Consider the following 23,610-nt stretch of genomic DNA (forward strand, 5'->3'; position numbering starts at 1 on the left):
GCAGACGGCAAGGGACAGACACCGGAATGTAAGTATGTAGTGTTTGTTTGTTTTTTTACGCTGGTAACCAGGGTAAATATCGGGTTACTAAGCGCGGCCCTGCGCTTAGTAACCCGATGTTTACCCTGGTTACCCGGGGACCTCGGCATCGTTGGTCGCTGGAGAGTTGTCTGTGTGACAGCTCCCCAGCGACCACACAACGACTTACCAACGATCACGGCCAGGTCGTATCGCTGGTCGTGATCGTTGGTAAATCGTATAGTGTAACGGTACCCTAAGACATCTAGCAAATCGCCAGTCCTGCAGGTTTCAGAGCAAGTGTTCTAATCGGCTCTCTCTGTATGTTGTTCAAGCACTCTGTTATCTCTGTAAATATAGTGATATCATTGTAGACTCAGAACAAAGCATTGATAACTGATTGTGTTAGGGTACCGTCACACAGTGCCATTTTGATTGCTACGACGGTACGATTTGTGACGTTCCAGCGATATCCATACGATATCGCTGTGTCTGACACGCAGCAGCGATCAGGGATCCTGCTGAGAATCGTACTTCGTAGCAGATCGTTTGGAACATTCTTTCGTCGCTGGATCTCCCGCTGTCATCGCTGGATCGGTGTGTGTGACACCGATCTAGCGATGCGTTCGCTTGTAACCAGGGTAAATATCGGGTTACTAAGCGCAGGACCGCGCTTAGTAACCCGATGTTTACCCTGGTTACCAGCGTAAATGTAAAAAACAAACAAACAGTACATACTTACATTCCGGTGTCCGTCAGGTCCCTTGCAGTCTGCTTCCCGCACTCACTGACTGCTGGCCGTAAAGTGAAAGCAGAGCACAGCGGTGACGCTGTGCTTTCACTTTACGGCCGGCAGTCAGTGAGTGCGGGAAGCAGACGGCAAGGGACAGACACCGGAATGTAAGTATGTACTGTTTGTTTTTTTTACGCTGGTAACCAGGGTAAACATCGGGTTACTAAGCGCGGTCCTGCGCTTAGTAACCCGATGTTTACCCTGGTTACCCGGGGACCTCGGCATCGTTGGTCGCTGGAGAGCTGTCTGTGTGACAGCTCTCCAGCGACCACACTACGACTTACCAACGATCACGGCCAGGTCGTATCGCTGGTCGTGATCGTTGGTAAATCGTATAGTGTGACGGTACCCTTACAGCAGAACTTGTGCTGACTCGTCTCTGCATAAAATAAGTTACGTAGAGCACCCATTCAAGAGCACATTTCCCACTTTTTCCCTAGCTGAATACATACGTTATTAATATATAATTAGTTATTATGCAACCCACCATTCCAAATATTAATTGTAATCCACCACTGTGTCCCCACTAACTAAAAATGTACCCTTTTCCCACCCAATAAATATATAAATTATATAGAACCTGTACTCTTTCTACCAATTCATTACTAGTCACACTCCAGCATCCCCATCTTCACCTCCCTTAAACTCTTTACCTCCCGCTCTCCCTATTCGTTATACACTGCTGAAAAAAATAAAGTGAACACTAAAATACCACATCCTTGATATCGCTGAATTAAATATTCCAGTTGCAAATCTTTGATCATTAATTTATTGAGCACAATAAAGCATAAAAATGATCAATATAAATCAAAAATCCTATGGAAGTCTGGATTTAAAATGATTTTCAAAATCAAAGTGCAAAATCAAATTACAAGCTGATCCAACTTCAGTGGAAATGTATCAAGGCAAATAAATGATTGTCAGTAATGTGTGTGTGGTCTCCACGTGCCTGTATAACCTCCCTACAATGCCTTGGCATTCTCCTGATGAGACGGTGGAAGTTTTTATGAGGGATTTTTTCCTAGCATAAGTCAATTCCTGGACAGTCTGTGGGACAACGTCGCGTTGGTAGATGGAACAAGACATGATGTCCCAGATGTGATAGATTGGATTCAGGTCTGGGGAACGGGCAGGCCAGTCGATACCATCAATACCTTCATCATGCAGGAAATGCTGACAAACTTCAGCCACATGAAGCCTTGCATTGACAATCATTAAAAGAAACCCATGGCCCACTGCTCTTGCATATGGTCTCACAATGGGTCTGAGGATCTCATCCCGGTCACCAAATAGTACTCAATTATAGATAGCTGATATAAAAAGTAAGTTTTAATACTATTGTAAAATTACATATATAGCATAGTATGCAAACATAACCACAACAAACAGAAGGTCTGTGTTTTATATTTTATGGGGGGGGGGGGGGGGGGGAATAAATTGGCTTTCACTTTATGGTCATGGAGGTGGTCACACCACCTATATATATGCTATATAGGTAATTTTTGCTTTTGTATTAAAAGTTACATTTTATATGAGCTATCTGTAATTAAGCACTATTCAGTGATTTGTTTTTTGGTACCAATATATTTGATATATGGTGATTATTTCATGATCTCATCCCAATACCTACTGGCAGGCAGGGAACCTTTGGCTAGCACATGGAGGGCTGCACAATTCTCCAAAGAAATGCCTCCCCACACCATTTCTGACCAACTGCCAAACTGGTCGTGCTGGAGAATGTTGCAGGCAGCAGAACGTTCTCCATGGCATCTTCATAGGCTACTTTCACACTAGCGTTTTTCGCAATACGTCGCAATGCGTCGTTTATGGGAAAAAAAACGCATCCTGCAAAGTTGTTTGCAGGATGCGTTTTTGCCCCATAGATTAATATTAGCGATGCATTGACATACGTCGCAACCGTCGTGCGACGGTTGCACCGTGTTGTGGCGGACCGCCAGGAGCAAAAAACGTTACGTGTAACGTTTTTTGCTGCAGACGGACCGCTTTTTCCGACCGCATATGCGCGGCCAGAACTCCGCCCCCACCTCCCCGCATCTTACAATGGGGCAGCGGATGCGCAGGGAAAATGCATCCGCTGCCTCCGTTGTGCGGCGCATTCACTGCTAGCGTCGGAACCTCGGCCCGACGCTAGTGTGAAAGTAGCCATACTCTGTTACGTCCGTTACATGTGTTCAATGTGAATCGGCTCTCATCCGTGAAGAGCACAGGGTGCCATTGTCGAATCTGCCAATCACCCTGCACGGTGTTGGGCTTTAAAAGGAACCTGTCATCAGTTTTGGCCTATATACCATAAGTTACGGCCAACACCTTTCAGGGCTGATATACAGCATTTTATAATGCTGTATATCGGCCCCCAACCCAAACTGTAAGAAAACAAAAATAACTTTTATTATACTCACCTGCGGGGTGGACTGGTCCGAGGGGTGTCACTGGTCCTTTCTGGTCCGCGCATCCCATCTTCATGTGATGCCTCCTTCCTGCTTGCCTCGTGTTGTGCTTCTGCGCAGGCGTAATTCCCGCTTGACTGTGCAGGAGTACTTCTCTGCCCTGTTGAAGGCAGAGCAAAGTACTTCAATGCGCAGGTGCCTGCACACTGCTGTACTTTGCTCTGCCCTGAACAGGACAGAGAAGCACTCCTGCACAATAGTGTGATGCCGAGGAGACTTTGTGGATGGTGCAGGGACCTGTCATCCACATGAAGCAAGTAGGAGGACGGCATCGCATGAAGATGGGAGGCTTTGGACCAGACCACCCCCCAGGAGAGTATAAGCTTTTTTTACCCTTCGCCACGACAGCACCCACATGAGAGAGACATTATCCCTTTAGTGATGAAGAACTGGCTACCTGGTCCAAAGTCCCCAAGGTAGATGCCGCTGTAGCATCCACATCAAAGCAATCTCTCCTACCAGTGGAGGATGCGGGAGTTTTGCCGGATCCTCTGGACCGTAAAGCAGAAAACATGTATGAAAGGTCATGGGAGGCTAAGGCCTCTTTCACACTTCCGTCTTTTTTTCCATCACAATCCGTCGTTTTGTGAAAAAAAAAAAAAACGAATCCAGCAAATGGTGCTGCTGGATCCTTTTTTTTTCTCTGACTTGTATTAGCGAGAGATTGTGACGGATAGCCACACGTTTCATCCGTCGTGCGCTGGATCCGTGATAAAATCGCTGTCTGTCGGGCGGAGAAAACGTACAGAGGAACATTTTTTTTCTGCACGTCGGAAAATCGCTCAGCGACGGATACTGCGCTGCCCGTCGTTGGCTATAATGGAAGCCTATGGGCACAGGATCCGTCGCTGACTGTGAAAAGCAGGAACCCAGCGACGGATGCCGTCTTTTCAAACTGAGCATGCGCGGAAGAATTTCCCGTCAGGGAAATTCTCTCTCGCTCTCTCTCTCTTTACTATTGATGCTGCCTATGCAGCATCAATAGTAAAAAGATATAATGTTAAAAATAATAAAAAAAATAATAAAAAATTGTGATATTCTTGCCTTCCGGCGTCCCATGTGGCCGCCGCAGCCTTCCTGCGACCCTGCCAATGCTCGCGATGCTGCAGGCAGCTCCGGTTCCCAGTGATGCATAGCGAAATGACCCGATGACGTAGTGGTCTCGCGAGACCGCTATGTCATCACAGGTCATTGTCTTGCTATGCATCACTTGGAACCGGAGCTGCTGGCAGCATCGCGAGCATAGGGAAGGCTGCGCAGGACACAGGAAGGTAAGAATGTCAGGATTTTTTTTATTTTTGCTTAATTATTTTTATCATGGGTTGTGTTGTGTATGCGATTTCGTGGCGAAGACGCGCACACATTGTGTGCACATAGCCTTCTAGGATGCACTGGAACTGTCAAAAAACAGCTCCAGTGCATCCGTTTTTTACAATCAGCACAGGATCCGTCTTTTCAACATTTTGACGGATTCTGTGCAAATTGTAAAAACGGTAGTGTGAAAGAGGCCTAACACTGGGGCATTCAGACCAGCCATTTCTATTACATGTATGGCAAGGTCATTACTGGTCTGGGTAGATCAATTGGAAGAGCAGATCAAGGGGAAAGTGGTGAGAGAGAAAATTCTACCTGCAATTCCTTTAATTAAAGAGGCTGCTTCATTATTAGCAGACTCATCGGCGGATTCCCTACGCCTAGCAGCTAGGTCAGCTGGCTTAGTGAACGCAGCCGGACAAACGCTCTGGTTAAAGAGCTGCAAAGGGGACGCACAGTCAAAATCAAAACTCTGTGCAATCCCGTGCCAGGGTGAGTTCCTGTTCGGGAAGACACTGTATGATCTACTCATCAAGGCGGGAGAGAGAAGGGAAGGGTTCCGTAACCAGTCTCTTCCTTCCAACAGGAGGGTGTTTAGAAGATGACCGTTAAATAGAAGTATGCCATATGAACCCCAGAAAGATCTCTGGGAGACGAGGGAGACAAAGCAGATGCTTTCAGGGCCACAGGAAAGGACACGGAGTCACAAAAGCTACCTTGTCCCAATGGATCAGAGAAGCTATCTGTCTGGCCTACTCCTCAAAAGGCGAGAGTCTTCCGTAAGGAATAAAAGCATATTCTGTGCGAGCTATGGCATCCTCTTGGGCTGAAAAAGCAGACGTGTCAATTGACCTGATATGCAAGGCCGCAACTTGGTCAACATCTTCCACTTTCTACAACCATTATAGATTTGATCTATCCACATCTTCTGACCTAGCTTTTGGTAGAGCTGTCCTTAGCACGGTAATCGCACCCAGGTGACGGTTCTCTGTAAGTCTCTCATGTGGGTGCTGTCGTGGCGAAGGGTAAAAACCCTGATTACTTACTGGTAATGCTCTTTTAGAGAGTCAACGACTGCACCCATTCACTACCCTCCCTAGTCATATATATTTTGTGAAGATCACTCGGTAATGGTTTTGTTTATAATGTATTAACTTATTAGTATTGTCTGATAAGAATTGAACACTTTGCGGTTCCTCTCGTACTCTGAAACCCAAACTGAGGAGGAGAGGGGGACCGCATCCTTTTATACTGTAGGTTTCCTGTTCCAATGGGCGGATCCCCTCTCATGTGGGTGCTGTTGTGGACTCTCTAAAAGAGCATTACCTGTAAGTAATCCGGCTTTTTCTTCTCTTCCAGGTCAGGTTTGGGGCAGATATACAGCATTATAGAATGCTGTATATCAGCCCTGAAAGGTGGTGGCCATAACTTATATCAGCCAAAACTGATGACAGGTTCACTTTCAGCACACCGATTTGTAGACTTCTAGCCCTCATACTACTCTCATTGAGTTTCTGACAGTTTGAGCAGACACATGGATGTTAGTGGCCTGTTGGGGGTCATTTTGCAGGTCTCTGGCACTGCTCCTCCTCATGCTACTGTAAAGTACCTATGTGGGTGAGAGCAATGACAAAATGCATAAGTGACCTAAACTGCACCAAAAAGAAAAAATGAGAACTCACAAATTGTCTGTGGTCTTTTAAAAGAATTACTCGCATCACCCTGATCCCTTTTTTTGCACTGTTCCGCTCTTTACACTGTGTACTGAATCTCTGCACAACCTAAACACTTTTGCAAAGTAATCACGCTAACCAAACACTGTCGCACACGCTGAGTGATGGAACAAGGGGTCTGAGACGCCATAATTGTATTCACCCTTATCGGAGTCCTGAGAATGCAGATATTGGTGAAAGTAAGACTATGGGCAGGGGGCCACCATGTGGTGCAGGACACCACTGTATCCAGCCCTTTTGCTGTTTTGTTTATGTACCACACCGGAACAGCCAAGGGGTCGCACTTTGCCCAAGTTTGTTTTAGGGGGAGGAAAAACAAAGAGTCACTTGTTGAGAAGGATCTGGATATACTTGTAGATCAGACTAAATAAAAGCATGCAATGTCAAATAGAAGCTTCTAAGGCCAGCAGGATATTATCATGAATTAAGAGGTAACTTGTGGGACAAGGATGTAATACCAGGATGCCCTGGAGTTGGAAAGGTACAAACGATTCACAAAACTGACAAGACCTGGAGTATCTTAATTATGTGGAAAGATTACAAGAATCTACTATTTAATTGTCTAAGGGTCACTTCCGTCTTTCTGTCTGTCTGTCCTTCTGTCTGTCGCGGATATTCATTGGTCGTGGCCTCTGTCATGGAATCCAAGTCGCTGATTGGTCGTGGCAAAACGCCCACAACCATTGCCACGACCAATCAGCGACAACCACAGTCCGGCGGCAAAATGGCTGCTTTCCTCCCCGCAGTCAGTGCCCGCTCCATACATCCAGTCATCCAGTCAGCCCTCACACAGGGTTAATGCCAGCGTTACCGGAGTGCGGTGTAACGCACTCCGGTTACGCAGCTATTAACCCTGTGTGACCAACTTTTTACTATTGATGCTGCGTATGCAGCATCAATAGTAAAAAGATCTAATGTTAGAAATAAGAATAATAATAAAAAAAGGTTATTCTCACCCTCCCACGTCGCGTCCTGTCCTCGGCAGTGCAAGCGGCAGGTTCCGGTGCTAAGGATGCTATGCGAGAAGGACCTGCCATGACGTCACGGTCATGTGACCGCGACGTCATCACAGGTCCTGCGCTCATACCAACCCTGGGACCGGAAGCTGCCGCGTGCACCGCACACAGGCGACAGGATTACAAGGGGCCCTCGGAAGGTGAGTATATGTGTATTTTTTATTTTTTAACATGTTACATACGTGGCTGGGCAATATACTACGTGACTGGCCAATATACTACGTGACTGGGCAATATACTACGTGGCTGGGCGATATACTACGTGACTATGCAATATGCTACGTGGCTGGGAAATATGCTACGTGGCTGGGCAATATGCTACATGGTTGGGCAATATACTACGTGGGCTGTGCAATATACTACGTGGACATGCATATTCTAGAATACCCGATGCGCTAGAATCGGGCCACCATCTAGTTACTTATAACTAGTCTTCTGAATAATCTTCTAAGAAGTATATTAATAACTTGTACATGTATATCAGAGGCCCATAAAAATGGTTGTGTTTTTATTTAAACTCCTCTCAATAGACCAGGATCACTCCCTTGGTCTGGGGAAAAGAAGGTACAATCTCCGTAAGTAAATATTGATTTGTGGAACTGCCTACCTGATAACAGCAGGCATCATTTATGGTTTAAGAAAATGCTTAGATATTTTTTTGGAGGAGAAAGCAACAAATACCTGAGTAAATGTTTTCATTTCTTGTTCAGTGTTCATTTGTTAGATAAATACTGGGAATCGGAAAGAAAAAAAAAATAAAGTTCTGTGAAGCAATATGGGGTCATGTATTATAGTTGTACATAAAACCTCTTTACTTTATCTCTCTTACATGCATGTACATATGTGTTTTGTCAAATGACTTTATACTGAAAAGTCCTATTTTTCAATAAGTGGATTAAAAATGTGCTTTGTCTCGCATTATAAGACGCACACTTTTTTCACCAAAATTTTGGGGAATAATAGGGGTGCATCTTAGAATCAGAATGTAGCTGTGCGGCTCTGTTGGACCGGCGTCCCAAGTGCAGGTTCGCTGCTACAGGAAGCTGGCGGCCGCAGGAGTGTGGTGATGCTGCGGGCTCCAAACTAGGAGGAGAGGGTGTTTGGTGGTGCAAGGCTGTGGTGGGCCCCGGATTTAAACAAAATGTTGATGGAGTCGAATCCCCGCACTTCCCATCGTTTTCACTGCAGTGGACTTTGGGAAAATGGTCGTCGGAGGATCTCCGCTCTCAGGTCAATCTCAGTTCACCGCAGAGAAAACTATAGGAAGTGCAGGGACTCCGTCGACATTTTGTGAACTCCCAGAGTCTGGCACATCCTTGCATCCCCTCCACTCAACCCAGGGCCCATAGCATCACCAGGTCTTTGCAGCAGCGACCCTGCCTTCTCGCTCCACTGCAGCCTCCTTCCACCCCGTGGTAAGCTACTGTAAAAGTGAACTATAAACACGCACAATCTTTTTGTGATTTTTTTTTCTCTTAATTTTCTCTTTGCGTCTTACAGTTCGCAAAATACTGTATATCCTTTGAACCTCTTTGAGCTTTATTTATTATTGTATTTTAATTACATATTCTACGGCACTTTACAGAGCTCATGAGATCATATTATTAAAGGGAATTTGTCAGTTTTTTTTTTCCCAGAATATTTTCCCACACTAGAGTTCATATGAGGTTCTGCCAGCAGGGGGCGCTGCACCCCAAGTCTAGGTAGCTACTTTCCCTTGCATTCCATTCATTCCCCAGTTTTTACAGCCGGGGGCAGCTGCATTAGCAGGCTCCTGGTTGTAAAATTATTTAACCCCTTCAGATGGATTTACATCGTGGGACATGACTGTACGGCGGACAGTATGGGATATTGTTGTTTTTTTTATTTTAACTTTTTTTCGGAAGGCAAGGTTCGTCATTTGGATTGAGCTCATAATAAAGCTATTACAACACTGTGTATTTATTTAAAATACTTTTTTCCTAATGTGTGTGTGTTTTTTAACCCTTTATTAATATTGGATTAATGGATAGGTGTCTTATTGACACCTCTCCATTATGAACCAGGCTTAATGTCACCTTACATTAGCAAGGTGACATTAACCCTTTATAACCCCATATCTCACCCCTACTCAGGAGTGGGAAGAGTGGCTAAGTGCCAGAATAGGCGCATCTTTTCTGGGGTGGCTGGGGGCAGATGGTTTTAGCAGGGGAGGGGCCAATAATCATGGTCACTCTCTAGGCTATTAATATTTGCCCTCAGTCACTGGCTTTCCCACTTTGGCGGAGAAAATTGCGCGGGAGCCCACCCCAGTTTTTTCCGTGATTTAACCCTTTATTTTAACACCTAGAGCTCCCATATTTTGCACCCACACTTCTTAACCTATTAGTTAGGAATATGTAAAAATATAACTGATATGAATAGGTTTACTGTATCTACACCATGTCTCATATCCTGTCGGGTTTGATAAGGGGATAGCAAAAGCCAGCAATTCAATTACCGGCTTTTCTGCTATTCCGCTCTGTAATATATATATATATATATATATATATATATATATATATATATATATATATATATATATATATATATATATATATATATATATATATATTTTGTGTGTCAATGACGTATATATGTATGTAATGTGTATTTGTATGTGGTGTGTGTATGTGTGTGTGTATATATATATATATATATATATATATATATATATATACAGGGTGGAGCGCGGTAATTTGCTGATTTGGGAATGAAATAAAAAAATTATGATCATTAGAAAAATTTATTTTATATTTTAATTATACTGAACAGTAATGGAATTTTTAAATTACATGGTTTTAAATAGTGTATCTGGCAAATGTCGACCTTCGCTATCCACACACTGCTGCATACGTTTTCTGAAGTTTTCATGAACTCTAACAAGCATGTCCACTGGTATTCTGCCAATTTCAGCTTCAATATTGTTCCTTAGGTCTTCCAAGGTGTTGGGACGGTTGATATACACCTTAGACTTCAGGTAACCCCAAAGGAAAAAATCGCATGGGGCTAAATCTGGTGAGCGTGCTGGCCAGTTCACATCTCCCCTCAAAGAGATAAGCCGTCCAGGAAACATTTGCCTCAAACAATTCATGGTAACCCTCGCTGTGTGTGCAGTGGCACCATCCTGTTGGAACCATGTATCCTCTAGTTCCATTGCCTCAAGAGCCGGCTGAAAAATAGTCCCATGCTGGCAAATGTTGGACCACGCACATTTTATACGGGTGAAAATTCAGTTCATCATGAAGAATCCGGTGGAGAGAACGTCTTGAAATGCCAAGAGCAAATGATTGCTTCCGAGCAGAGCGTTTCGGAGATTGCAGTACTGCTGCTCTAACTCATTCGATGTTTTGTGGTGTTGTAATCCTTCTCTCAGGTCCCCTTCGTACACATGACACATTCCCTGCTGTTCTGAATGCATTCACCCAATTTACAATTGATTGCCGTCCAGGAACACGTCCGCGTGGAGGAACAGCGAATTGTAAACGAAAAGCATGCTGCACTGCAATGATCGAGTGGGCATTTGAAAAATACGCTTCAACACAAAATGACCTCTCCTCACGTGTCCACTGCATGATGGCAACTGAAAGGCAGAGGAATACAAATCTCCCATCAGCCACTGTAAGCCACACCCACTCTCCCCTCTCTTCGACCGACAGTGCCGCCACAGCATTTAGTGCAAAAAAGCAAATTACCGCGCTCCACCCTGTATATATATATATATATATATATATATATATGTATGTATGTATATATTCTTTGTGTACACATTTATTTTATCTATTCTATTATAACCTGTCAGTGTGTTGTTACTGTACACCGCAGGCCAACCACATCAGTCACTAATCTGCCAGCTAGTACCTTACCTCCTGCTTTTTTACAACATATTAAAAATGTAAAGTGAACAAAATACAAAAGTAGTCACACCAAATTGATTTTGATTTAGATTTCTCTTTTGTTCATTCACTTTGCAATTTTTTTTGAGTGATAGAGAAACTATTAATATCATTTTTTCCACGCCAGTTTAACCCCTTCACCACCTCGCAGTTTTCAGGTGTTTTTGCATTTCCGTTTTTTGCCAGAGCCATAATTTCTTTTTTTTTCCTGTCAATATGGCCGTGTGAGGGCCTGTTTTTTGTGGGACGAGTTGTGCTTTTGAACAACACCATTGTTTTTACCATGTTGTGTAGTGGAATACAGGAAAAAAAAATCTTAAGTGCAGTGATACTGCAAAATTAGCGCAATTCTATGATTTTTTTTTTTCACCATGATCACTAAATGCTAAAACTAAACTGTCATTATGATTCTCCAGGTCATTACGAATTCACCGATGCCAAACGTAGCGGTTCTGTTTTATTTAAGTGGTGAAAAAAAAAGTTTTCAAACAAAACGTGCCATTTTCTGAGACCCATAGCGTCTCCATTTTTCGATTTCTGGTGCTTGTTGAGGGGTTATTTTATGCACGCTGATGTTTTTATTGATACCATTTTGGTGTAGATACAATATTTTGATCACCTGTTATTGCATTTTATTGCAATGTTGTGACACCCCAAAAAAAATCATAATTCTGGAGTTTTGATGTTTTTTTCTGTTACACCGTTTACCTTTCAGATTAATTTTTATTACCATATATACTTGAGTATAAGCCGACCCGAGTATAAGCCGAGACCCCTAACTTTGCCACAAAAAACTGGGAAAACTTAATGACTCCAGTATAAACCTAGGGTGGAAAATGCAGCAGGTACCGGTAAACTTCAAAAATAATAATATATACCAATAAAAGTAACATTGAGATATCAGTAGTGTTTTTAAATATCCATATTGAATCAGGAGCCCCATATAATGCTCCATACAGTTCATGATGGGCCCCATAAGATGCTCCATATTAAAATATGCCCCATATAATGCTGCACAAAGGTTAATAATGGCCCCATAAGATGCTCTATTGACACATTTGCCCCATACAGTGCTGCATAAAGGTTAATAAGGGCCCCATACATAGTTACATAGTTATTAAGGTTGAAGGAAGACTATAAGTCCATCTAGTTCAACCCATAGCCTAACCTAACATGCCCTAACATGTTGATCCAGAAGAAGGCAAAAAAAAACCATGTGGCAAAGAGTAAGCTCCACATTGGGGAAAAAAATTCCTTCCGGACTCCACATACGGCATTCAGACTAGTTCCCGGGATCAACGCCCTATCGAGGAATCTAGTATATATACCCTGTAACATTATACTTTTCCAGAAAGGTATCCAGTCCCCTCTTAAATTTAAGTAATGAATCACTCATTACAACATCATACGGCAGAGAGTTCCATAGTCTCACTGCTCTTACAGTAAAGAATCCGCGTCTGTTATTATGCTTAAACCTTTTTTCCTCCAAACGCAGAGGATGCCCCCTTGTCCCTGTTTCAGGTCTATGATTAAAAAGATCATCAGAAACATTAAAATAAGATCACCCCTTAGTCTTCATTTTTCCAAACTAAATAGCCCCAAGTGTAATAACCTATCTTGGTATTGCAGACCCCCCAGTCCTCTAATAACCTTGGTCGCTCTTCTCTGCACCCTCTTTAGTTCAGCTATGTCTTTCTTATACACCGGAGACCAGAACTGTGCACAGTATTCTAAATGTGGTCGAACTAGTGACTTGTATAGAGGTAAAATTATGTTCTCCTCATGAGCATCTATGCCTCTTTTAATGCATCCCATTATTTTATTTGCCTTAGTAGCAGCTGCCTGACACTGGCCACTGAATATGAGTTTGTCATCCACCCATACACCCAGGTCTTTTTCATTGACGGCTTTGCCCAGAGTTTTAGAATTAAGCACATAATTATAAATCTTATTACTTCTACCCAAGTGCATGACCGTACATTTATCCCCATTAAAGCTCATTTGCCATTTATCAGCCCAAGCTTCTAGTTTACATAAATCATCCTGTAATATAAAATTGTCCTCCTCTGTATTGATTACCCTGCAGAGTTTAGTGTCATCTGCAAATATTGAAATTCTACTCTGAATGCCCCCTACAAGGTCATTAATAAATATGTTAAAAAGAAGAGGGCCCAATACTGACCCCTGTGGTACCCCACTGCTGACCGCTACCCAGTCCGAGTGTGCTCCATTAATAACCACCCTTTGTTTCCTATCCCTGAGCCAGCTCTCAATTATTCTCATTTTATGTATCAACCTTTTGTGTGGCACCGTATCAAAAGCTTTTGAAAAGTCCATATACACTACATCCACTGGGTTCCCTTGGTCCAATCTGGAACTTACCTCTTCATTACAAACTGATCAAATTAGTCTGACATGAACGGTCCCTAGTAAACCCGTGCTGATACTGGGTCATGAGGTTATTCCTCTTCAGATACTCCAGTATAGCATCCCTTAGAATGCCCTCCAGGATTTTACCCACAGTAGAGGTTAAGCTTACTGGCCTATAATTTCCGAGTACAGTTTTTGTCCCCTTTTTGAATATTGGCACCACATTTGCTACACGCCAGTCCTGTGGTACAGACCCTGTTATTATGGAGTCTTTAAAGATTAAAAATAATGGTCTATCAATGATTGTACTTAATTCCTGCAGTACTCGAAGGTGTATCCCATCCAGGTCCGGAGATTTGTCAATTTTTTTTGTGATTTTTAGACGCCGCCGCAGTTCCTGCTGGGTTAAGCAGGTGACATTTAATTGGGAATTTATACCACTAGTCATTTTGTCTGCCATGAGATTTTCTTGTGTAAATACTGATGAAAAAAAGTCATTTAGCATATTGGCTTTTTCCTCATCCTCATCCACCATTTCACCCAGACTATTTTTAAGGGGGCCAAGACTATCATTTTTTAGTTTCTTACTATTTATGTAGTTAAAGAATATTTTAGGATTATTTTTACTCTCTCTGGCAATGAGTCTCTCTGTCTCAATCTTTGCTGCCTTGATTTGCTTTTTACAGAATTTATTTAATTTTTTGTATTTATTTAATGCCTCCTCACTACCTACCGTATATACTCGAGTATAAGCCGAGATTTTCAGCCCAAATTTTGGGCTGAAAGTGCCCCTCTCGGCTTATACTCGAGTCACGGTGGGCGGCATGGTCGGCGGGTGAGGGGGAGAGGGCGCTGAGGCATACTTACCTGCTTCCGGGGCTCCTGGCGCTCCCCCTGCCCGTTCCACGGTCTCCGGGTGCCGCAGCTCTTCCCCTGTTCAGTGGTCAAGTGGGACCGCTCATTAGAGAAATGAATATGGACTCCACTCCCATAGGGGTGGAGCCGCATATTCATTCCTCTGAGCGGTGCCAGTGACCGCTGACAGGAAGAGCTGCGGCACCCGAAGACAGTGTGACAGGCAGGGGCAGCGTCAGGAGCGCCGGGACTAGGTGAGTATTTTATATTTACCTGTCCGCGTTCCACCCGCCGGGCGCCGCTCTGTCTTCGCATCCTCTTGCACTGACTGTGCAGGTCAGAGGGGGCGATGACGCATATAGTGTGCGCGCCGCCCTCTGCCTGATCAGTCAGTGCGGGGAGACGCTGAGGAGCTGCAAGCAAGAGAGGTGAGTATGACATTTTTTTTTTTTTTATTATTGCAGCAGCAGCAGCAACGGCACAGCTTTATACGGAGCATCTATGGGGCAAAAATGAACTGTGCAGAGCACTATATGGCACAGCTATGGGGCAAGAGTGAACGGTGCAGAGCATTATATGGCACAGCTATGGGGCAAGAATGAACGGTGCAGAGCACTATATGGCACAGCTATGGGGCAATAATGAACTGTGCGGAGCACTATATGGCACAGCTATGGGGCAATAATGAACGGTGAAGAGCTCTATATGGCACACCTTTCTATGGTACATCTATGGGGCAATAATGAACAGTGCAGAGCACTATATGGCACAGCTATGGGGCCATAATGAATGGTATGGAGCATCTATTTTTATTTTTGAAATTCACCGGTAGCTGCTGCATTTTCCACCCTAGGCTTATACTCGAGTCAATAAGTTTTCCCAGTTATTTGCGACAAAATTCTGGGGGTCGACTTATACTCAGGTCGGCTTACACTCGAATATATACGGTACTTCTTTTAATTCTCTAAATGCTTTCTTTTTGTCACTTACTGCGCCCCTTACAGCTCTATTTAGCCATATTGGTTTCCTCCTATTTCTAGTATGTTTATTCCCATACGGTATATACTGTGCACAGGTCCTATCCAGGATGCTAATAAATGTCTCCCATTTTCTTTGTGTATTTTTATGTCTCAGGATATCGTCCCAGTTAATTGCACCAAGAGCCTCTCTCATCCGTTGGAAATTTGCCCTCCTGAAGTTTAGTGTCCTTGTAACCCCTCTATTACACATCTTTTTAAAGGATACATGAAAACTTATTATTTTGTGATCGCTATTTCCCAAGTGACCCCCAACCCTTACATTTGCTATGCGGTCTGGCCTGTTGGTTAATATTAGGTCTAGCAGTGCCCCCCTTCTTGTTGGGTCCTGAACCAGTTGTGAAAGGTAATTGTCTCTCATAGTTGTCAAAAACCGATTACCTTTGCTGGAACTGCAGGTTTCTGTTCCCCATAAGATGCTCCATAGAGATATTTGCCCCATATAGTGCTGCACAAATGCTGATTATGGCCCCATATGCTGTTGCTGTGATTAAAAAAAAAAAATTACATACTCATCGCTCAGGCCCCCAGCACTTGCAATAGTCACCTGTCCTCTTTCCACCGCCGGGCGCCGCTGTGTCTTCCACGTCCTCTGCACTGACGTCCAGGCAGAGGGTGTGCACTAACCACATCATCGCTCCCTCTGACCTGAGCGTCACAGAAGAGGACGCGGAAGACGGAGTGGCGTCCGGCGGTGGAACGGGACAGGTGAATATCGTGCAGTCCTGCTCACCCTCCCCATTATACTCACCTGCTCCTGGTGCGGTCCCTGGCAGCTTCCCTGATGGTCTTCTCCGGGCACTGACAGCTTCTTCCATCATTGAGCAGTTACCGATACCGCTTATTGCAGTAATGAATATGCGGCTCCACCCCTATCGGAGTGGAGTCACGTCCCTATTCATTACTGTAATGAGCTTTACCACGTGACCACTCAACACAGGAAGAAGCTGTCAGCGCCCAGAGACCATCGGAGATGCAGGGACCACTCCAGGAGCAGGTGAGTATGTCACAGCCGCCACTCCCCTGGGACAATGACTCGAGTATAAGCCAAGAGGGGCACTTTCAGCCTAAAAAAATGGCCTGAAAATCTCGGCTTATACTCGAGTATATACGGTATGGTGTGATTGCTCGTTTCTGAACTCGGCAATCCCAAATGTGTGGGTGTTTTCTTAAAATTTTGAGTGGGGGGCATAGAGAGGGGTTTGAACTTTCATATACATTTTTTATTTTTTCAATATTTTTAAAAACATTTTTGTTTTGCTTTTTCACTTGCTTCAATAGTTTCCATGGTAGCTGTGATAATCCGATCTTCTGTTCTACACACAGCAGGGCTGTATGTAACTAAAATGCTCATCTGAGTTAATTAAAGACACACCTGTTGTATTTTAATTCACAACTGAAACACATTACTTCATTGCATAGCGTAATGGGATTGTCTCAAGAAATCAACGAAGATATCAGGAAGAGAAATGTGGACTTGCAGAAATCTGGCTCATCCTTGGTTACAATTTCAAGATACCTGAAGGTGCCTTGTTCATCTGTACAAACAGTCATACGCAAGTACAAACAAGATTAGAATGTCCAGCCATCATACTGCTCAGGAAGGAGACTGATTTTGTGTCCCAGAGTGTAATACTATTGTAGGAACTCTAGGATTCTGGTAGCATTGGGCAATGAACAGACAGAGACGGGTTTCTTTAGTGCAAATAGTGTATTTGTACCACAGCAATAACACCCAAAACAATATACTGATAACCCGCAATGAAACCAGTCCCTTAACCATATACAACAAATCGGCAGAGTTCTTAGGGCAGAGTCCTCGGCAAAGTGAGTGTTACAGGTGACGTGGTGCACATCCAAAACACTGTTGGTGCAGAAAGAGTCAAATCCAGGTATGTAGTAAACACAGGGAAGTCCAGAACAAGTCCTCAGGTTAATCCCAGGTGTGGCATGAACACGAGTAAGTTCAGAAACAAGTTCTCAAGTTCATGTCAGTTGTGGCATAAACACGGTTAAGTCCAGAACAAGTTCACATTAAAGTATTTTACTTGTGTAGATTCCAGTAGCTCCCACCGGGGGGAGTAAATGAAGGTTTAAGTAGCAAAAACACAGTCCATCAACATAGTTCCAAAACACAGTTCAAAAACAGAGTTCTTACCAGGAGGAGTGAACCAAGGGTTAAGTTCCAAAGTCAACAGACTAAGGATAACTGAGAGTGTAGATTACATAGGCAGAGAATGTCCAGAGCCACGGGTAGAAGCACAGTAGAGCAAGCAGCTGAGCTGAAGGGGAAACGGAAGCAGAATACTCCAGCAAGGAGGCTGACACCTGAGTCGGGTTTTAAACAAACGAACAGGAAGTAGGGCAGACAAAAACAGCAAACTCCATCTTCACAAAGGGCAAAATCATTCACACGGTGACTTGGAAAACCCGGAATTCTGACACAGAGATTAATGTGCCATGGTCCGACATGTGCATATCAACCCCAGGACAAAAGCAAAAGACCTTGTGAAGATGATGGCAGAAGCTAGTAAGATTGTGTCAATATCCACAGTGAAACAAGTATTGTATCAACATGGGCTGAAAGGCTACTCTGCCAGGAAGAATCCATTACTCCAAAAGAAACACAAAAAAAGCCAGATTAATGTTTGCTTTTCAAATGCACACAGTAACAAAGACCTTAAAGGGAACCTGTCACCCCCAAAATCGATGGTGAGGTAAGATCAGTCATCAGGGGCTTATCTACAGCATTCTGTAATGCTGTAGATAAGCCCCCAATGTAACCGGAAAGAGGAGAAAAAAAGGTTAGATTATACTCACCTGGGGGTGGTCCCACTGCGGTCCGGTCAAATGGGTGTCTCGGGTCCGCTCCGGCGCCTCCTATCTTCATTCCATGACGTCCTCTTCTTGTCTTCACGCCACGGCTCAGGCGCAGGCGTACTTTGTCTGCCCTGTTGAGGGCAGAGCAAAGTACTGCAGTGCGCAGGCGCCGGGCCCCTCTGACCTTTCTGGCGCCTGAGCACTGCAGTACTTTGCTCTGCCCTCAACAGAGCAGACAAAGTACATCGGAGCCGCGGCATGAAGACCAGAAGAGGACGTCATGGAATTAAGATGGAATGCGCTGTTCCGGACCTGAGACACCCATCGGAGCAGGACCGCCCCTGGGTGAGTATAATCTAACCTCTTTTTCTCCTCTTTCAGGTAACATCGGTGGCTTATCTACAGCATTACAGAATGCTGTAGATAAGCCCCTGATGACGGTGAGCTTACCTCACCATCGATTTTGGAGGTGACAGGTTCCCTTTAATTTTTGGATACATGTCCTTTGGTCTGATGAAACTAAAATTGAACTTTTGGGGCATAATGACCATCGTTACGTTTGGAGGAAAAAGGGAGAAGCTTGGAAGCCTAAGAACACCATCCCAACTGTGAAACACGAGGGTGGCAGCATCGTGTTGTGGGGTTGTTTTGCTGCCGGAGGGACTGGTGCATTTCACAAAATAGATGGCATCATGAGAAAGGAAGATTTTGTGGCACTACTGAAGCAACATTGGAAGACATCAGCCAGGAAGTTAAAGCTTGGGAGGAAATGGGTCTTCCAAATGGACAATGACCCGAAGCATACTGCCAAAATGGTAACAAGGTGGTTTAAGGATAACAAAGTCAATGTTTTTGAGTGGCCATCACTAAGCCCTGATCTGAATCCTATTGAAAATATATGGGCAAGACTGAAAAGGCAGGTGCGAGCAAGGCGACCTACAAACCTGGATCAGTTACACCAGTTTTGTCAGGAGGAATGGGTTCAAATTACGACCAACTATTGTGACAACCTTGTGGAAGATTATCCCAAATGTTTGACCCAAGTCATTCAGTTTAAGGGCAATAGTACGTAATGGTATGTATGTAAACTTTTGACTTTTGCAGTAAGTAATAAAAATACCTTAAATCATTCTTTCTCTTCCATTACTTTGGCATGTGGCAAATATTATTAATTGTGGTAATCCTAATTGACCTATAACGGGAAAGGTTTATTCTGATTTCATGTCACATATTGAGAAAAACATGCATATGTGTCTTTGAATATAGTGTACGCAAACTTAGACATAATAGGTTGTGAAGGGTTTACAGCTTTTTAACAGTATGGTGTGTAAATATATATTTCTATAGCGCCTCCATATTTCAAAGCATTTGACATTTTAGAGGGGATTTGTACAGGCAATAAAGATATTGTAGAATAACACCACCCAGATACCAAGAGGAGTGAGGGCCCTTATCACAAGCTTACAGTCTAACACAATGTGTGTATAGATACTGTATATAATGAAATGTTTTACTTCAATGTAAACTAGATATATATACATATCTAAATGGTTTAGTTTGCAATGTTTATATTGTCGGATGTACTTTATCCACCCCTGACAGCACATTTGATAAGACATCATCTATTCCCACCATGCCTTTCCACTGTCTGTCTCTGAAAATAACATCTTATCCCATGTCATTGTTAAAGTGCAACATTTTGGTTTTGAAATGATAAAAATACATGTTTTATTTAAATTGTATAAAGATGTTAATTGAATTTACACTGAATTGTAACTTTACCTTTCTGGTATTGACTTTCAGACTTCATGAAACAACTTTTGGAACGGAAGGAGCAATGGAAGGATCATTCATGCAGTCAAATAAGGTATGACTTTTCCCTTATGTATAGCTCTGTTTATGGCCTGCTTGCCAGTCATGCTGGTTAAAAAAAAAAAAAAGTTGTTTGCTAATGGAAACTTAACATGTTCAGAAATGCTATATATATGCAAACATTGGATTAATCTGCAGGTAGGCTGAAATCTTGTTAAGCTACGATGCAGTTTGTCATGTTACCCTTGTGTAAATTTAAAAAAAAAATAGGGATAAAAGAACATTTTTGTGGGAAAATTTTGATTTATTAGGCTCTACCTTATAAAATTCTGTGAAGCACTTAAGGGTTAAAGTTGCTCACCACTAGATGCATTCCTTTAGGAGTCTAGCTTCCAAAATGGGGTCACTTGTAGGTTTCCAATGTTTAGGCACATCAGGTGCTCTCCAAACTTGACATGGCGTCCTCTCTATTCTAGCTATTTCTTTGCTTTTAAAGGGAACCTGTCACCCCCAAAATCGACGGTGAGCTAAGCCCACCGGCATCAGGGTTATCTACAGCATTCTGGAATTCTGTAGATAAGCCCCAATGTAATCTAAAAGATGAGAAAAAGAGGTTATATTATACTCACCTGGGCGGGGAGTCCGATCCGATGGTCGTTACAGAGTACTGCAGTGTGCAGGCGCTGGGAAAGGACAGAGAGGCCCGGCGCCTGCGCACACTGCAGTACTTTGCTCTTCCCTCAACAGGGCAGACAAAGTACACCTGCATCGGAGCCGCAGCGTGAAGACCAGAAGAGGACGTCATCTGATGAAGATAGGAGGCGCCGGTCCGGACCGCAACACCCATTGGACCGGACTGGAACCGCCCCTGGGTGAGTATAATTTAACCTCTTTTTCTCATCTTTTAGGATACATCGGGGGCTTAGCTACAGCATTACAGAATGCTGTAGATAAGCCCCTGATGCTGGTGGGCTTACCTCACCCTCGATTTTGAGGGGTGACAGGTTCCCTTTAAATTCCTTCCCTTTGGAGCCCTGCTGTCCGCCCAAACAGTAGTTTTCCTCTCTTATGGGGTATCATTTTACTCAGGATAAATTGCACAACAAATATTGAGGTTCAAGTTCTCCTTTTACCCTTGTAAAAATGAAAAAATTGTAGCTAAAGTAAAAATTTTATGAAAAAAAAGTTACTTTTTTCTACTACATTCTATTAATTCATGTGAAGCACCTGAAGGGTTAATAAACTTCTTGAATTAATATGGTTTTGAGCACCTTGAGGGGTTCAGTTTTTAGAATAGTGTCACTTTTGGGTATTTTCTGTCCTACACAGTTAGGTCCATATATATTTCGACAGACAGCATTTTTCTAATTTTGGTTATTGACATTACCACAATGAATTTTATACAAAACAATTCAGGTGCAGTTGAAGTTCAGACTTTCAGCTTTCATTTGAGGATATCCACATTAAAATTGGATGGAAGGTTTAGGAGTTTCAGCTCCTTAACATGTGCCACCCTGTTTTTAAAGGGACCAAAAGTAATCGGACAATTGACTCCAAGGCTATTTAATGGACAGGTGTGGGCAATCCCTTCGTTTATGTCATTCTCAAGCAAATAAAAGGCCTGGAGTTGATTTGAGGTGTGGTGCTTGCATTTGGAAGGTTTTGCTGTGAAGTAAACATACGGTCAAAGGAACTTTCCATGCAGGTAAAACAAGCTATCCTTAAAGGGAACCTGTCACCTGAATTTCGCGGGACTGGTTTTGGGTCATATGGGCGCAGTTTTCGGGTGTTTGAGTCACCCTTTCCTTACCCGCTGGCTGCATGCTGGCCGAAATATTGGATTGAAGTTCATTCTCTGTCCTCCGTAGTACACGTCTGCGCAAGGTAATCTTGCCTTGCGCAGGCATGTACTACGGAGGACAGAGAATGAACTTCAATCCAATATTGCAGCCAGCATGCAGCCAGCGGGTTAGGCTTGGTTCCCATTGCGAAATTAACGCCGTGCAACGCGTCCGTTAGCGCGCCCATTCACGGCAATGGGAACGCGCAGCACTAGCGCGTGCCATGTTCGGCACGCGTTAGCGACGCGCCGGTGTTTCCTGGCACGCCGCGGACGCTGCTTGCAGCGTCCGAGGCGCGCCCGCGGACCGTTCCCCGCTCTCGCAGATCGGGGATCTGCGAGAGCAGGGACGTTACCGCGACCCCGGGACGCGGCCACATTAAAAACATTGCGTTAGCGCAACCCGCTAGCGCTAAACGGGTTGCACTAACGCAATGTGACCCTAGCCTAAGGAAAGGGTGAATCAAACACCCGAAAACTCCGCCCATGTGACCCAAAACCAGTCCCGCCAAATTCAGGTGACAGGTTCCCTTTAAGCTGCGAAAACAGAAAAAAACTATCCGAGAAATTGCTACATTATTAGGAGTGGCAAAATCGACAGTTTGGTACATCCTGAGAAAGAAAGCAAGCACTGGTGAACTCATCAATGCAAAAATACCTGAGTTCCCACGTTAGACTACAGTGGTGGATGATCGCAGAATAATCTCCATGGTGAAGAGAAACCCCTTCACAACAGCCAACCAAGTGAACAACACTCTCCAGGAGGTAGGCGTATCAATATCCAAATCTACCATAAAGAGAAGACTGCATGAAAGTAAATACAGAGGGTTCACTGCACGGTGCAAGCCACTCATAAGCAATAAAAAGGCTAGACTGGACTTTGCTAAAAAAAAATCTAAAAAAGCTAGCACAGTTCTGGAATAACATTCTTTGAACAGATGAAACCAAGATAAACCTCTACCAGAATAATGGAAAGAGAAAAGTATGGCGAAGGCGTGGTACAGCTCATGATCCAAAGCATACAACATCATCTGTAAACATGGCGGAGGCAGTGTGATGGTTTGGGCATGCATGGCTGCCAGTGGCACTGGGTCACTAGTGTTTATTTATGAAGTGACACAGGACAGAAGCAACAGAATGAATTCTGAGGTATTCAGAGTCCTACTGTGTGCTCAGATCCAGCCAAATGCAGCCAAACTGATTGGTCGTCATTTCATACTACAGATGGACAATGACCCAAAACATAAAGCTAAAGCAAACCAGGAGTTTATTAAAGGGAACCTGTCACCCACAAAATCGATGGTGAGGTAAGCCCACCGTCATCAGCGGCTTATCTACACCCTTTCTGTAATGCTGTAGATAAGCCACCGATGTTACCTGAAAGAGGAGAAAAAGACGTTGGATTATACTCACCCAGGGGCGGTCCCGCTGTGGTCTGGTCAAATGGGTGTCTCAGGTCCGCTCTGGCGCCTCCCATCTTTATTCCATGACGTCCTCTTCTGGTCTTCACGCCGCAGCTCCGCCGCAGGCATACTTTGTCTGCCCTGTTGAGGGCAGAGGAAAGTACTGCAGTGCGCAGTCACCGGAAAGGTCTGACAGGCCCGGCGCCTGCGCACTGCA

The 23,610-nt window shown here is 43.9% G+C and overlaps 1 protein-coding gene across 19 annotated transcripts in view; it reads left to right on the forward strand.

Annotated features, from left to right (window-relative positions):
- Positions 1-23,610, forward strand: part of AFDN (afadin, adherens junction formation factor) — a 447,314-nt gene that overhangs the window by 210,981 nt on the left and 212,723 nt on the right. For all 19 annotated transcript variants that reach the window (XM_069769255.1, XM_069769252.1, XM_069769245.1 and 16 more), the window contains one exon: positions 20,142-20,205. In XM_069769255.1, coding sequence (XP_069625356.1) covers positions 20,142-20,205 — 64 coding nt within the window. The remainder of the gene's footprint in view (positions 1-20,141; positions 20,206-23,610) is intronic.

The sequence above is a fragment of the Ranitomeya imitator genome, chromosome 5, assembly GCF_032444005.1.
Source record: "Ranitomeya imitator isolate aRanImi1 chromosome 5, aRanImi1.pri, whole genome shotgun sequence".
Lineage (NCBI taxonomy): Eukaryota > Metazoa > Chordata > Amphibia > Anura > Dendrobatidae > Ranitomeya > Ranitomeya imitator.